The 18,398-nt window shown below is 34.3% G+C and overlaps 1 protein-coding gene across 1 annotated transcript; it reads left to right on the top strand.

The window, feature by feature from the left end:
* The first annotated feature begins 150 nt into the window (after positions 1–150).
* LOC141830857 (alcohol dehydrogenase-like 6) lies at positions 151–18,178 on the top strand. The gene is made up of 10 exons (XM_074718299.1): positions 151–280; positions 374–510; positions 609–655; positions 1,062–1,384; positions 7,926–8,008; positions 8,109–8,184; positions 8,250–8,311; positions 15,308–15,403; positions 15,484–15,645; positions 17,892–18,178. Exons 1-10 carry the CDS (start codon positions 235–237, stop codon positions 18,012–18,014), a joined length of 1,155 nt encoding a protein of 384 aa, XP_074574400.1. The 5' UTR covers positions 151–234; the 3' UTR covers positions 18,015–18,178.
* Positions 18,179–18,398: the final 220 nt, after the last annotated feature.

Below are 18,398 nucleotides of genomic sequence, written 5' to 3'. Positions count from 1 at the left end.
GAGAAAAATAATAAAAACGACTAATTTAGAGACTTTTTTTTTATATAATATTAAAATTGTATAATTCTTTTGTAAAGTAACTATGTGGTCCTTGGAGGATGCTGGCGTGCTGAGATCGCACCTACTACCTACACCGGCCTCACCTCACCACCTACCGCCTTGTTTAACCTCTGGATCCGATCCCTGGAAAAGGAGCTAGCAACCCTTCACGTTCTTACCCTTTGCTCGTCGACCATGTCGACTTCCATCCAATCCTCCGGCGGCGTTATCACTTGCAGAGGTCGATACAACACTTATTATTATTAAGCTATCCTCTTCGCAAATAATTTCTTTTGCTTTTTGTGGTTTAATTTTGGTTTGGATTTACTGTTAGCTGCGGTGGCGTGGGGGCCAGGGCAGCCGCTGGTGCTGGAAGAGGTGGAGGTCGCCCCGCCCAAGTCCATGGAGATCCGCGTCAAGGTCGTCTGCACCTCCCTCTGCCGCAGCGACGTTACCCAGTGGCAATCTCAGGTGATGTCATGGGTCCAACAATTACTTCATTCTTTGAGTCCCTTAAATTAAACCAAGAAGAAGAACAAGAAGAAAAACTCATGTTCTTACAAATGCAGGCACAGCCTGATCTGTTTCCTCGAATTTTTGGTCACGAGGCATCTGGGTCTGTGTCCTTTCTTCCTCTATGACAGTAATTTTATGTTCAGCACCCATTACTAAATCCTGCTGTTCAAATCTTGGTATGTGCCTATAGAAAATCTGAGTACTAAAGAGACAAATCTTGAAAAGATGAAACACTGATACCTAAGGCAAGTCAATTCGATAAGCATTTCCATAGTAAATTTCAAGGAATGATGGATCACTCCTCTTCTGCCTTTAGGAACGTATGCACATACTAATGCATTCGCAAACAGTTCTGTCCCTTTAATCTTTCTCAAAACAAACAAATAATTGTGGATTAATACTTTCCATTTGACCGCTGATCCTGCTAATCTATTAATTAACTTTGAATTGTGTTTTCAAAATTTTGATTATTTTTGAGCTTGGATTTGCACTCTGATGACATTCAGGATTGTGGAGGGTATAGGAGATGGTGTAGCTGAGTTTGAGATTGGTGATCATGTGTTAACGGTGTTCATAGGAGAATGTGGGAGATGTAAGCATTGCCGGTCCAGCAAGAGCAACATGTGCCAAAACTTGGGGCTGGAAAGGAGAGGACTGATGCACAGCGATCAGATGACACGATTCAGAGTGAAAGGGAGACCTGCTTATCATTACTGTGCAGTCTCTAGCTTTAGCGAATACATAGTTGTGCACTCAGGTTGTGCTGTCAAGATAAACCCTACTGTGAGAATGGATAGGGCATGCCTTCTCAGTTGTGGAGTAGCTGCAGGTATACCTGTAGATTCAGGCATTATGATCTTATTCTTCTTTTAAAAAGTTTTGGAATTTCTAATCTTTGATACATGAAGTTAGAAATGACTATTCAAAGTTTGACTTGTTTTACTTGAACCGTCCAGTTTTCACCATCTTATATTTTAGAAATTGCATGACCACAAATTTAGTTTACAAAACTTGTTATTTAATTTTTTAGGCTATGCTGCCATAAATATATCAATACAGTCCCTTCCTAATTTCATAATTCAGAAGCTTTTGAAGGTAGTGTCTCCTATTCAAAATTTAAAATGTTGTTCATCAATTCAATTTCCTTATCATTGCTCCTTTCAGAATTTAATTTCTCATTTGTGCGTTGTGCATAGCTGTTAATGCTTTGTTTGCACTATTAGTATCGAGCCAAGATCAAACATAAGAGACCATATAAAATACCTTTTCTTAATAGCTTTGTTCTTTGGTTTACCTCAACAAATTATTTTAACATAACTAACAAGGCACCTTATGCAAATTACTAAAAAGGTAAGGTACATAATTTAAGAAAAAAAAGGAAAACACAGTTCAATAAGAAAGATACTGTGCATGTACTGATCATTAGTATTTCTTAAGAGATACACTTGATGTAAAATGTTGACTTGATGTAAGAGATACAACTGAGCCTTTATCCAATTAAGTGGGGTCAATTATATGGGTCCTCCTATGCCATCGGATTTAATTCTCTTCTATATCCTTATCTATATTTAAATTTTTTATCGTTGGTATCTAATTTTTTGGTCCCTTGATTAATATGTGTATTTATCATGTTCTCACATCGTCTAACTAGGATATTTATTGGTCACTTAAGTACATGTTTATATCATTTTAAATGTGTCTCTTTTAGTATTCCTTCAATAAGCACAACCAGACTTTCTTTCTAATTTTTTCATTTCTTATTGTATTCATTTCGTATGTCCACACATCTACCTTAACATTTTCATCTTTGCAATTTTTTTTGCTTGTGTGCTTGATTTATAGCCTAACATTCAACTCTATATAACATAGTAGGTCTAATGTCATTTTGTAAAACTTCTCTTTTATTTAAGGTACTTTACGATTATAAATAACACTTGACGCCCCTTCTCCATTTTAATTATTCTGCTTGTATCGTGTGTAAAATATTTTTATCAACCTCTCTATTCTTTTGTAAAAAATGATGCTAGATACTTAAAACTCTTAGTTATAGGTAACTCGTCATCCCTTATCTTAACGATTATCGTACTATGTCTACTACTATTAAATTTAAATTTCATTTATTAAATCTATACTTTACTAAGACTAAAACATTTTACTTATAGTATTTCCCATTGAGATTCAATCTTAGCATTTACTTCATGTGTCTTATCGACCAAAATAATATTATTTGCACAAATAATATACACTATGGTAATGGGTCTTGAATGTGTCTAGTGAGTCATCCATGACTAGTGTAAAACCATATGGATTTAGAGCCACTCTTTAATGTAATTTTATCTTTATATCCACTTGTAGTCTTCAATTTTATTATTACATCCTCATATATCTTTCATTGTCTTAATATATGCTATGTTAATACTTTCTTATCTAGAATTTTGTATATACTTTTCCTTGTGACTTTGTCATTTGCTTTTTTTAGGTCAATGAATATCATGTGTAAATCTTATTTTATTTTTTGATACTTTTAATGAGTTGTTTCATATAAGGATTGAAATACCGTGTTGTGCTATCCGAAACGGGCGGTTTTATTGTCCGATAAGGGACCGACACTTGCACAGTACACGCGATAATTTTGTGTGCGTCACACATGCATGACAGAAAGAATCAGATTGTGCAAGATAGACGGAATCAATTAATGCGATATATGGAATCGATTAACGCGACAGAAGGAATCAATACGATTCTTTTTGTCGATCGATTAATAGAAAAATGTTATATAAACAAATGGAGACTTACCTGGAACCATTGATGAAGGTAATCAACAAAGATTAGCGGCGGTGACGAGAGATCAGTAGCAGTGAGGCGGAGGCGAGGCGATGATCACTCTTTGGATATGTATGATTTTAATTTGAGAGAGGAGAGAGCCGATCGACGAAAAAATTGAGCGGAATGGAAGGAGTGGTGGAATCACGAGGATAGAATAAGCTGGAATCGTGAAATTAAGTTTTATTAAAATCTAATATAATAGTTTAATTAAAACCGTTATCTTAAATTATTTAGAGTTATAATAAGTGTTATATCTATTATATTTGTTATATAAGTTTTTAATAAAATATATTAATTAAATTATTTATATAACTTTTAAGTAATAATTAATTACTATGTATTAACTGAATATTATATAAATTAATAATTAAATAAATTGTTAATTAATTAATATAATTATAATATAAAATTTTATATTTTTATTAAAAATATAAAAAATTAAAGTAAAAAATAAATATAATCTAATTAAAAATTTTAAATTTGTATTAATAATTTATTTAAAATTAAATTTTAAATTATTTTTATAAATTAAAATAGATTAAAATTTTAGAAAAATATTTGAAATACTTTTAAAAATTTATAAATAATTTTAGAATTTTATAAATAATTCTAAATTTTCTAATTGTTAAAAAAAGTAAAAATATATAAAATTTTTAAATAAATTTGATTTTAAAATGCAATATAAACTATATATATAAATATATAAACTCTAATATTTAATATACATATTAGTCAAAATATTTATAAACTATAATTATATAAATCAATAATTAATTAAATGAATAAATAGTTAATTTATATAATTATTATATATAAATTAGGATCTTTATGTTAATTTATATAATTATTATAGATAATAATTTTTTGTCCTAGAATCAATTTGGGATTTGGATCCATGAATATTAACATATTTAGCTTTCTACTTTGAGATTCTTGCTTTCTAAGCATATGAAATACATATTTTTGTTGATAATGTTCGATCTTGGGATCGAGGTGATTACCTTGTGCGTTGCGGAATCTCGTAGGATCGGAAAGAAGTCTACAAGAGTCTTCTTCGTAGTTTCTTACTCCAAGCGTTCTCGGGATCCGATGGTGATGTCCTGTGAGAGAAGTCTCGTACTCATGTGTATTAGAGAGAGAGAAAGGGAGAGTCTTGCGCAGTTCCTGTCCAAGAGAGAGAACTCTCTTCGTTTGCATGCGCATGGGGGAGAAGAAGCCGAGACCTCACTGCCTTTTATAGAAAAAACAAACAATTGCACAACAATTTGTTTCTTTCCAAAGGTTGCCTTTGGTGCCCAGAGGTTTGTCTCTTTCCAAAGGTTGGTGCCGCTGTGGGCAACAACCGCCCATAGTTAACATCTCCCACTTGCCCACAGAGGGCACAATAAAATGTCAGTTGCTCACTAAGAGTAATTCATCTCTTGACACTTGCTTCTCAATCTATCATACGGCGAATGAAGTGAGCGACCTTATGAGAGTTGACACAACAAATGAGTAGTGATCCATTAAGTTATTACCAAAACTAACAGATCACAATACTCTAAAGGAATCCCGTGGTACCTTAGATATCTTCAATATTTATTAGTTTTGACACCCCAGATCTCTTAAAACTAGCGACGTCAAAACTCGAACATTTTGTGCTCACGACTTTATCACCACTAAGTCAACATAGTCTCTCGAGGTATGAGCCACAAAACACGGTGCAATATTAGATGTCTTTCTTGAGTTCTCATGTTAATTCAATTAATCTTGACTGCTTTCCTAGTCACGTCCCGCTGGACTGTATCAGCCATAGCCCTAAGGTGCATGCTAAAGTAGCGACATCAAGCTTTCTTTTCATGACATAGATCTCAAGTCCTAAGGGTACAGATGGATCAATAAATTATGATCCAAGAGCTCACACAATGATTAAACAGAGCTCACACGATGATATTAGTGTTCTATCATTTTCTTAAAGATACTTTTCTTTTCATCCTTTAACTTCCACCACTATTATATGAGTCATACACACTTTCCATCTATTGATACTGTACTTGAAGCACACATCTAATACCATTAACCTATATTAGGTGGTTAGGTTTTCTCCAGGGATAACTTTGCATTTTTTATAAATATTTCTATTTTTTTATCATATGAAAGTCAATTTGTGACATTGCTTCCACTTTTGAATGTAACTAAGTGTTTTTCTTGCTTCTTAAAATACGTATTAATTATTATAAGTTCATATGCTATCGCGAAATCTAATATAGTTTTTCTTTTTTCATTTTTTTTTTCAAAATCATGACTCCCATATTTCTCATTTTTTATTCATATATGCTCATTATCTTCTTCTATTAAAATCATTTCATTTATTGGAATTTTTTGTACTACCTTTAAGGTCTTTCCCAAAACCTATGGTTGACTACTTTGCAATAAGAATTTTTTTTAGATAATTTTATAATAATGTTCCAAATTTGGCATACACTAGTGTATTTCTAACAAGAAAGGTGCATCTAGTAGCTATTTTGATGTAATATATTGTTACTTATGTTAGAAGTATTAGGAGCGTGACAAATGATTTTCTTATAAGTATAGGCTCGCATCAAGAGTTAGCCAAGTCCTTATTTATTCACAATAGTATTAAATGAACTAACCAATTATATTTTGGATATATGTTACTGCATGTCATTTGTAGACACTGTTGTTTGCTGAATACATGAAATTAAATTTGAGTACTAGGAAAAGAATTTATCAATGGTTAAGACAGATGGATCGATGAAATTAAATTTGAGTACTAGGAAAAGAATTGATCAATAGTTAAGAAAGATGGATATAAAATTCTATAAGATTTTTAGGAATCTATTGTAGTGTCCCAAGGATGTCCGCATCTCCACAATGACATGATATTATCCACTTTGGGCCTAAACCCTCATGGTTTTGTTCTTGGGCTTTCCCTAAAAGGCCTCATTCCAATGGAGATACTTTCCATCCTTTTAAACCCATGATCTTTTCCATATGTTTTAGATGTGGGACTATATTTGCACCCTTACAACCCAACAATCCCCCCCTCAAACAAAGGACCACAGGCCCCCCTCAAACGGAAAGCCTCCGTTTGATGTCTGAATCCTCGATCCATCAGGACTTTCTGCCCCTCGGTCCACCCGACCTACTAGGACTTCCTGTCTAGCCGTAACTAGGACTTTCTGTCTGGTGTTTGGTTCTCTTGATTCAGATACGGAAGCATCCACTTCCTTTATTTAAGGTTCAACCCACATGGTTAGATCTGGATCATGGCTTTTCCGGCGGTTAGTCCGGTGAAGAGCGGTCTCGCTCTGATACCACTTGTAGAGTCCCAAGGATGTTCGCATCTCCACAATGACATGATATTGTCCACTTTCGGCCTAAGCTCTCATGGTTTTGTTTTTGGGCTTTCCCCAAAAGGCCTCATTTCAATGGAGATACTTTCCATCCTTTTAAACCTATGATCTTTTTCATGTGTTTTAGATGTGGGACTATGTTTGCACCCTTACAACCCAACATCTATATTATAGATCTATTGCTAATGAGAAGGGAATATTAATATTGTTTAAGTAATAAGATAAAGAATGATTGATTGAAACAGAGAGGAGTTTATAGAGCTTTATGGGATTGTTATTCCCCTTAGAGTAAGAGAAAAAGTTTAAAAATGTGGTTCTATCTCCACCATACTTTATGGATTCAAGTGCTAGTCTCTTAGAAAGTAATAAATGCAAAAAGTTAATATAGCACAGTTAACAAAGGTAAGATGGAGTTGTTAGAAAGGATAAAAATAAGAAATACTAATATCAGAGAGTATTTATGTGTAACTTCAATAGATGATAAAATTAGAGAAAATAGATTTAGATGGTATGAACATATTGAAATTTAGATGTAGCTTCTAGGGATAAAAATGAGAAAACTAGATTTTGATGGTATGAAGACGTTCAATGGATTGGTTTGAAAATTTGAATCTATTAGAGTTGAAGATTTAAAGCATAGAATGTGACTAAAGAAGCATTAGTTAACATAATAAATGAGTTAAGTAATTGGAGATTACTAGTGTTAATGCTTTTTTATAGAGCTCAATGGAGTGATAAGATTCATCTAGTGGATCCCAATAGTAGGAATAAACATGGCTTCATGATGGTGATGATTGGCATAGGTGCGTTGAGTGATGAGTAGCAAGTAATGAGTAGCTCAATCTGACAAACTATTGCCAACTGATTACTTATAGTAAAGTGATGACAATGACTCAGTGTTATAGGTTAAATAAGCAGAAAATTGATTTTCGTTTTGATCTGAGTTTGATCAACTTTTATCACAGCTGAGTATATATAAAAATTGATGGGTTTATTTGGCTATCTTTTTATGGATTGCCCGTCTGTTTACCAACAGCTATGTGACAAAATTTGAATAATGGTTTTGTATAGTTAGCATTCATAATCTCTTACTTAAATATCCATCTAGGAACCATCATTTTTAATGTTCCCTATGGGCAGACATACTAATAGCATGATTTATTTACCTTTTGTCTTGCAACAATAAAGGAATTGGAGCTGCTTGGAATGTTGCCGACATATCAAAAGAGTCAACTGTAGTAATTTTTGGACTTGGTACTGTGGGCCTTTCAGTAAGCATACTAGATACTGAGTTTGGCCTTTTGAACCAGCATTCAATCATCAATAAAAGCCTCTTTGGGGTCATAATATGTTTTTAATTCTACTCATCAGGTAGCTCAAGCTGCCAAAATAAGAGGTGCTTCACGGATAATTGGAGTGGACATCAATCCAGAAAAATTTGAGAAAGGTATTTATTATATGATGTTCATCAGTATTGATTGTGTAGCTGTTGAATGGCTTGTCTTTTTGCAGGAAAGGCTTTTGGAGTAACTGAATATATCAATCCAGACGAGTGCAGAGAACCTGTTCAGCAGGTACTCCATAATATAGTTGTAGTTGTAGCTGCACTAAGAAATTTCCAAGGTTGTGCATATGTGAAAATGCATCAGATAGAATATAATTTTTTTAATAACAAATAGGTTTAGAGTATTGTTCTGTGTCAATGCCAAGGTTGGATTTCATTACTGTAGACCGAAATCAACTAAAATAAATTTTAATCCCATAATTCATCTACTTAACTTGTTTAGCTTTAAATATAAGCCTACATCAATTTAAAACGCAACTGAAATAAAATTTTAGAGCAACAATTAGCAAAAAATACAAATAGTATGCATGTCTGATCATAGCGAATCTTTTTCAGATGAGATCATGGGATTTTGTACATTCTAATGAGACAAACTTTATAATTTTCCATAATTAAGTAATTCTCCAAGAACATCTAGTATAAGAACTAGTTTTCTATTTGTCCATAATATATCTAATTGACACAAATGAGAACTATCTTGGTTTCTTTGATTATTTTGTTATTCCTCTTTCCTATTTATTGTTGTTGGTGCTTCTCCTATTCTCTTCTCCTTTATTTTTAAATATTTTTCCACACTCTTGAGTCCAATAAATCCAATTGAAGGATGAATTATAGAAAGTAAATTTTCGTGTCTTGAATGATTATGGATAGTTGACAACCCTAGATTTGATATGTCACGAATAGGGTTGCAAATTGATTTATATTTTTATCGAAAACCCACAATTAATCCAAACAAATGAAGTATAGGGGCCTCGAGTCGTATTTTTCCAAGGACTAGTAGACAATTGCGTGAATTGAGCTTTCGATGTCGTATTTTTGGGGTTTTCTATAAAAATGGGGTTTTGATGTTTTGTTGACGTTTTCAAATGAAATGCAATGCAAAATCGGTAAATAAATGAGGAATGTAAATCACTAGCCTAAAATGCAACTATTAAAGCAAGTTATGAACTAAACCCTAATTCAAGCTCCATGAATTTCGCAATTCAATAGAACAATGAATCAGAGATACGAATGGATGCAAGGAATCGAAACACCGTGAATTTGTCGAAACTAATCAACTAAACTATGAAGTGTAACTAAAACATTCAAACTAAGCTCACTAATTCTAATTAACTTGAAACGGATTGGCACGCAACAGTAAAATTGGCACGAACAATTGAAGTTGGCAAATGACTACAATTAGCATTCTATGCAACTAACAAAACAAACACTTGAGCTGATCAAACCTTAAACCTGATACTGATACGGAACAATGCAAATTCAAAGTTTCAGAGCTGATTTTCAGATTGCCGGAGAGTTTAAAACGTAGCTAAATGAATTCTAAAACAAATCCGAAACCAAACAACTAAAGCATTAACCAAACAACCAAATGCACAAGGTTTAATTCGGGTTATGAAATCAAAATTGAAGTTAAACAGAAACAAGGAAATGCAGAAACAGTAAAGTTCAGAAATCAGAAATCATAAACGGCATCCTCCCTCTTCTTCCTTCGATTCTCCTCAGCTGGGTGTCAACCAGCTTCACTGATCCAATTGGAGTCTTCCCGTGGTCTCTTGAGCGTTCACTCACTGCCCAAACCCAGAAAAAACGCCGGAAAAACCCTCTCAGGCCTCGACAGAAGCTGTGCAGCGGTTGTTCAGATGGCAAAACTGGAATCCTCCGCTTCTGATTGCTCCGATGGCGTTGCTGTTGATACAAGGGAGTTCCTAGATCCTAGGAGAACCCCTCCACGAACCTAGGACTCGGATTGTGCAGCAGGCCGCCGGAATCGCCGGAAACAGGGGTTGACCGCGCCGGAAAAACCCTCTTCGTCGCACCCTTCCAGCCGCCGGAAAATACCCAATCGACCGGCGTTAAACTCCTCGTGGATCAAGGATGCCGTGGGAGAGATTTGGGACGCCGAGAGCTGCTGTGGACGTACGTCGCTGAGCAGAGCTTCGTCGCGGGCGAGAAGATGAACAGTGGCGTAGTCACTGTTCACCTGATTAAGGCTATGGTTTTATACCTTTGATTAATCATGTGATCTTGGCCGTCCGTTTCTGATCTGATGGTTTGAGCTTGATCTAGACTTTAGGGCAGCTTAGGGTTTGTGAAAAATTCAGGGATTTTGATCGGGCTCGATCTAGGTCATGTCCTCCATGTTGGCTTGATCAATTTGACAAATTTGACTCGATTTAACCGCGGTTGAGCTCGAGTTGGGTCCGATTTGAGCCCTAAATCAATTAAAACCAAATTAATGCAAAAATTCACCATTAAATCATGAAAATTATATCAAGCCTCAAATCATGCAATATAGGACAAATACGAACGAATCGATTCATTTCATAATTTATTTTCATGTAAAAGTCCAAAAATAAATCGATTAAAAATTAATAAAATCCTAACTCATCAATAGTATAAAACAAGATATACTTGTGATAGTTTAAAATTTCGAGCTATGTTAAGGTTTCGATCTTGGATCGGAACGATACAGTTTTGGTATCGTATCGTATTGTGCCGATATAGTTTCGATATTTTTTAAATATAAAAATATTAACTAAAAATAAAAATTTAATCTAAATATTTAAAAATAAAAAAATACAATATATATATTTTAAAAAATATATTAAATTAATGAGATAATATTATTAGGTTTTAATTAAATTTATTTAAATTATCCCAATATAATTATGAGTTGATTAAAATTATTAATCTAAGTTATTTAATTAAATCTAAATTAAAAGTTTTACCCCTGTTCTGCATCACCACAATCGCAGGCTAGCGCGGCCCGCACAGCCAACGCGACACTTTCGGACTTGTCGTCGGGCCCGGGCAAAGCATTCAGACGTGCAGTCGATCCCACGTGATGCCTTCGGAGGCATCGTCAGTCCCGCGCGATGGCTCTAGACGTGTCACCGATCTTGCGTGATGCTTTCGGATGCATCGTCAGTCCCGTGTGATGTCTCTAGATGCACCATCAGTCCCATATGATGTCTTTGGACGCGTTGTTGGTCTCGCGTGACGCGTACGTAGGCATTGTGGTGCGCTGGTCGAGATTTTAATCCACGACTGCCTACCTTGGTATATACCTACCAATACCATTACTATATTGATAGCATGTAACGATTGGAATAATAATTTTGACTATGCTGACTCATGGCTATCAACACTTGAAATCGTGGTAATAAACATACATCAATATCTTATTCCATTAATGGGAAAAAACTTTAAGGGTGCGTTTGGTTGGGGGTCATCTGTGATTACCTTGGTTATGTGATAACCAAGGTTATAGGGAATAAAACATAACTTAATGTTGTTTAGTTTAATCCTAAGTAATGAGACAAAACTTTATTTGTTTGAAGGTTTTAATACATTACTTACTTTAACATTTACTATATTACCCCTAGTTCAATTATAATCATTTTTTACAAATAAATTAATTTGATATTTAATTATTTTTAAAATTAAATTAAATTATTAATTATAATATTAATAAGGTAAAAGAAGTTATGGATTCCTATCCGTAAGCTACTCAAGAGCCGTAATAAAACCTTGACAAAATAAGACCAAGGGATCATTCTTCGGCTAGTTTTTAGTTATTATTTTTCATAAAAATTGAAAAATGTTCTGAAATGTGTTTAGTAGGATGTTTTTTTTAATGAGATTCTAAAATAAGAAGAAAAAGAAATGAAATATAGAACACAAATAAAAACAATTTCCTCAAATAATTAAAAATAATAAACTGATACAGATTTATTATTATTATCATTGATAACTGTTAATTATTAATGTTACCATATTAAATACTACTTATTATTAATTTAATTGTTATTGTCGTTATTGTTTACTATTTTACAATAATACAACGAAAATACAAGATTGTTTTATAATATTGTTTATATATTATTACACGTTATATAGAAGATTAATGTAATACTATTACACGTTATATAATCTATTCTTCTATATTTTATTTTGATCTATTATTTTATTATGACATAGTATTAATAATGAACCAAACAAATCATTATTATTATTATTTACTTTACAAATAGTTCAATCTACTAACCCCTAAATAAGTTTTCACATTTTTTATTTTAAAAAATAAAAAATATTCTTAGTAAGCTTGCAAGTCTATCCGAGAATGTTAACACAAGATCATTTCAAAGTAAGCTTGCAAATCTTTAAAATGTAACTTATAAATGGAAACTGAGACAAATCACCAATTTAATTCCATTATTAAACATCAATGATGAGAGGAAGAAGGTGCCATTTACAAGTACACTCAACAATCCCAACATCTCTAAACCTGGTAGAACAACCACCATCGATACATCTTCGATCCATCCAAGAATCTCCTCCTGCTCAGTAAAACTAATGGCTCCCCATCTTCATTCTCTATCTGGTTAATCATACCTACACTATCGAGTAGGCTTGAATCACCTCGATAATGGGCACGCGGCACAACAAGCACTTGTCGCCATCTCGAGCCAACTCATGCGCACATTGCAAACAGGTGCACATGTGCCCACATCTGGATGGACAAAAAGGAATGGAAAACAAATGAGAAAAAAGGTTGATAACAATACAATCTATACCAAGAAAATTTTAACCTGTAAAGAAGAGAGTCGATTTGATTATTGCAGTAGACGCAACAAATCCCTTTTTTGACATGATTCCAATTTGTGCCATCAAGTAGTAAGTGCTGGCTATGTTGGACTTTCCGAGCCGCAAAAATCGCTTTTTGCGTTGCGGAAACCTCGGAAGTCCAAGCCACTGGATCTCGTGCGAAACAAAAAAAAATCTCACAAAACTTGTTTATTCCTAGATCTACTCTAGATCTACGAGTTTAGAAACCTTTACCCTCGATGCGTGCCCGTCGCGTATCCCGCTCGTCCAAAATGGAGTCGGATCTCGAGAGCGTCAAGTGCCGCTCCTCTAGAAGTATCCACACGGACAAGATGAGTGGAAAAACCGAACTAAAGGTGTGCTAGCACCTTCACAAAAATTCGGTCAGTAGGTAGAGGAGGAAGAAGGAGAAAAACCAAAAGAGAGAAGGAGAGAAAAGAGCACTCAACGTTGGAATGAAACCCAAGCTTCTCCTCCTCTTTTTGGCCGGCCACTACAACCTCATCAAAGCCATTAATCCTAATTAAATGGCATCAATTGTCATGAGTTACAAAACACCTTTGTAACCCCCTTATGAGGTGGCAACCTTTGATGATGTGGAGCATCATCATTGGCCACCACTTATGCCACCTCAACTCAAAGTCAATTGGTCAAGTCAAGCTTTGACCATGAGGTGGCATAAGTCAAGTCAACATGGATGATGACATGGCAAAAAGTCAAGTCAACATTTAGGATGACATGGCACAAAGTCAAGTCAAACTTGACTCCCAAAATTCTCCTACTCAAGTCAAGTCAAACTTGACTTCTAATCTCCCAAAGTTGATCAAATCAACTCCTCTAGTCTAGTTTGGATTACACTTAACCCAACTTGATTCATCACATGAATCTAATCCTCTTGGTTCATCATATGAATCTAATTTCCACCTAATTGTCCTTTGTGTGTGACTCTATAGGTTTTTGTAACGTTGACAATGCCCTAAACTCATTTAAGTGCATAAGTAGTGAGCGGTATCTAGCAACACATCACTACTACCCAAGTTACAAGAATGTTGAGATCCAACATCACCATTGTGACTACTAATTGTGACTCTTCACAATATGTGACAAATGTCCCTCTATCCTTGATATCATGATTGATTAAACCGAGGCATAGACCGTGTCATCCTCTAATCAATCTATGTCTTGAACTCCAAGTAGACTCACTATAATCAAACGAGCTCAACATCACATGTTGACCTAAATATTTTGTGCCTAAGTGTTGGTCAATTTTCAAATGTATAGAGTTTTGAAAATTGTAGTATAAGTACACACAACATGCATGAATTTCAAGTAATTATCAAGTTTTTGAAAATAATTTTAGAAAATAGTTTAATAGTTTTTTCTTAAAAAATATTTTCAAAACTTGATAATTTAATTGCCTTTATCATCTTATCCATTCTAAGTGTATCAATACATGACATACAAAGGTTACCTTATGGGTTATGTGAGATGATTTATTAAGTTTATCTTTATTAATTTAAGTTAGGTTCTAATAAATGTTTGATCTTGTATTAGATTTAGGTTTACCCGTTAGTTAAGTCCACATTTCAAAAATGGACTTTCAGATTGTGGCGAGGCAGGAGCCTTCTTGATTATCGGAAAACGATCACTTTCTTAGATAAAGTCTTTTTAAGAAATTATGACCTTAACCAACTTCTCGAGAAATCCTGGTCTAACTAGTCTTGGATGTGGTGATGCAGCTTCAGTTAGGTCGACTTACTTATCCCACAGAACATCAAAGCATTTAAATCCCATGTAAAACATTCGGGAATTGCAAGCATTAACATTTTTCAAAGGGTGGGCCCCATCAAAGTTTTCATGCTCGAGTCTTAGAAGTTTTGGGATTAAATCATCCTATATCTGTAGGGTGAAGGATGTTCTATCCTCCCATCACCTTACTTCTGGCCATCTTATCGTTTCCTTTCACATCTGTTTCCCTTCAGTCCACCTAGTTCCTAATCTTGATACATTCTTCTCCTTGGTGTTACTCAAATTCTTTCAGCTCCCTATCAGTTTCATGCATTGCCTTTTGGTCTTTCACTAATCTAGCATCATCCTTGTGTTCCCTTCATCATCCCAGATATATTTTTCGATCATTCCTACCATAAATCTCAACTGCGATTACATGACTTTCCATCATCATCAAGTCCAACTGAACTTTTGAACTCGTGGCCCCAAACAACTCTTTCATCAGTACAGGAGAAGTTTCAATCATAACCCTTGCTTTGTTGGAGTCTTGAACAAACTAGTGGAGTGTTGTATGCTCAATACTAGCCTTAGAATATGATACATCATAACCATAATTTAGATTCATATTTATTTGAAACTTTGTCAAAATTATATTTTGGTTTTCCTTCAGGTTATCAAAAAACTGACTGATGGAGGGGCAGATTTTTCTTTTGAATGCATTGGTGATACCAATATTGTATCAACAGCCTTACAGTCTTGTTGTGATGTATCTCTCATCCTTTATTATAGAGATCCATGTACTCACTTTGTTGCACAATGTTTGACATGTTTTCATTTCACATGCAGGGTTGGGGAGTGACTGTGACTTTGGGTGTACCAAAAACCAAACCAGAAGTTACGACACATTATGCTTTTCTTCTAACTGGAAGAACTTTAAAGGGTTCCCTATTTGGAGGTTGGAAACCAAAGTCTGATCTTCCATCACTGGTTGACAAATACTCGAATGGGGTAGGGTTTTGATGTTGTTCTAATAATTTTATTACCATGAGTGATGTCTCTCAACAAGTTAGTATAGGAATCTCATCTTCTAGATTGAAGAATGTGTTTCTTCTTATCACAAGCAATTTATTATTCTATTTTGATGTTAAACAAAGGGGAAGGTTTCTTTATCCAGCATGAGAGGAAGATCAAGTAGAAGCATTCATGCCACACAATCTTCACAACGAGAATGAACCACACACACAATCTCCACAATGAGAATGAACCACACCACACTTGTACATGCCATCTGGGCCAACCTTTATAATAGGAAGGGCTTGCCAACATTGTATTTCTAGTTTATAAGTGGTGAGATCCGTTGGATGGGTTTCAAGTTGGCTATAACGGTTGGTAAAGCTAAGCATCTTAAAAGGTTTTGTTGGATCGTCTTAGTGCGGTGGTAAAGGGGGGGGGGGGGGGGGGGGGGGGGTGGCAGAATACACTTCCTACAATGTTAGTGTTCTAAAACAAAAGTATGCAACATAAATAATAAAGAGCATAAGAAAAAAAAAATCAAACTAGAGTGCGTAGATCGTTTAATGTAGTTCGACAGGCTCCTAGTCTATTGACATATGATCCATTAGATGGATTACTCTTGAAAACCTCTATCTTTTTTTTTCTCCTCGGCAGCATTGAGGTGGAAAAATCTCTTATAAATCAACAGCAAATATAGATTTACAAAATAGAAAAAAGTTGTATACCTCTTTATGCACTTTTCTATCTTCTGGTACAATGATTCTATAGCATATTCTTTTCTGAGGGTTTATTATATAAAATCCAATTTTCAGCTCTAGTCTCCCAGTGACTTTCTTAGGATTTTCCATTTATTGATTAGTTTCAAGTTACAACTGCAAATATAGGTTAACAATGACGTAGATGAGTTTAGCTAATAAACAGTGATATTTCTCTTCCGATTCAGGAATGTTCAAGGAATCTAGAAGAGTATCAGTTGAATTTGTACTTTGTTACTTGGACTCGGACAAGACCTTTATGATACTATTGTGGAAATGGAAAACGAGTCCTAATAGCTGGACTTGTCTGCAAGAGCTAGAGGCAAAGGAAGCATAGCTACTTGTTTGTGAGTGAAGGAAGTTCAATGGTGTTGCGTGTGGGGAGGGAGGGGAGCTCAACATATGGAGGTGTCCTCGTATCTCTAAAACGGAAGAGGGAAAGAGATCACATAGTTGTTTGAGTCGAGGGATATGGGTGGGGGAATGGGGCGTGATATGCCAGGATATGGGTGGGCTGGAAAATAGAGGAACCCTAGGTGAATAGAAGAAGAGAATAGCTTATTAGCTTAAAAATTTGAGAAAAAAACCACCAAAAGCCCCTCAAAATTTCAAACCTTTCAAAGTGCCCCTAAACTATGAAATTGTTTATGTGGGAAAATTTCACAAAACCCGCTAATGGGAAAGTCAAAATTAATAATACATTCAATCACATAATGTGAAAATTTAAAGGGCAAGTAGAAAATTTTGATAATTAGAAAATACTAAATTATAAAATAATAAAGGAAGACTAAATTATAAATTGCTAAATTTTTAAAATTGCAAAAAATGGCTGAATTGTGAAATTGCAGACGTGACAGATAAAAATGAGCATTTAATTTTATTAAAAAAACTAAATTATAAAATTAGAACAAAGTTGGACTAAATAGTAAATTGTTAAATCCTTGAAAAAGGATTAAACTGTAAAATTGATAAAAGAGAGACCAAATTATAAAGCTTCTAGCCATGTGTTAGATGAAAAAGAGTATGAATATATACTAAATTATAAAAATGGAAAAGGATAGAAGAGGACAGATGACAAGTGCAATGCCATGTGTCAAATAAGGATAAGGAGGTGCTCAAGCCTTACAAGGCAAGCAGTCAATTTTGGAAAGAAAAGGTTAAATTATAAAATTGAAAATGACTAAATTATAAAATTCACTTTTTCATTCTTCTCTTTTTCCAAACTTAACAATTCACTCCTCTTTTGCCAATTGTTGTTTTTGTTTTGCCTATGACACATTTGGTTATCTTGATATATGATTGGTTTCTGCAACTCATAAAAGAACCAAACTCTATTGGGCTACTTGAATTTTCTTAAACCTTTTATTTTACATATAATTTTTTGCTGCAAGTTTGGTCCGACCATTCATCTTATAGTTTCTCATATCTTCTACTTGGATTATTGTTGAAATCTTTAGTTGTTTAAATTGGTAAATAATCTTACAGGAAATCCAATTGGATGAACTTGTTACACATGATATACCATTTGAAAGAATTAATGATGCATTCGACCTAATGAGTGAAGGAAGTTGCTTGCGATGTGTGATTCATATGCAAAATGAATTATAGGTATGGAAGTCTGGAGGCAAACATCAATTCACTTGTACCAATTGATTTAAATTTGACATCATGACAATGTTTACCTTTTACGAAGCTGATTGTGTGTGTTTAATCATTTAGGATATGTTGATTCAAGTTTCAAACCCTACTTTTCAGATTATGCAAATTCATTCTTTTCTATCAATTTATGTTACTCCTAGTAAATTTAAATAGCTTCCTCTGATAAGTCATAAACAATGTATGCTTATAGGAAATTTTATCTTGTCATCCTTCATATAGAAATCCTTTTGGATTATTTTTATGAAGATTCTGGAATGTTAAATCAGTACTGGATAAAAGAGTAATGAAGTTTGCATTTTAATTCCATTTGAGTTAGCTTCTATGGTTCGACCT

This window comes from Curcuma longa, chromosome 6, assembly GCF_044706935.1.
Source record: "Curcuma longa cultivar G26 ecotype Majalengka, Jawa Barat chromosome 6, ITB_CL_G26_1.1, whole genome shotgun sequence".
In the NCBI taxonomy this organism is placed as follows: Eukaryota; Viridiplantae; Streptophyta; class Magnoliopsida; order Zingiberales; family Zingiberaceae; genus Curcuma; species Curcuma longa.
Note: the sequence above shows the minus strand (reverse complement) of the source record. Positions and strands in the feature narration are given on the sequence as shown.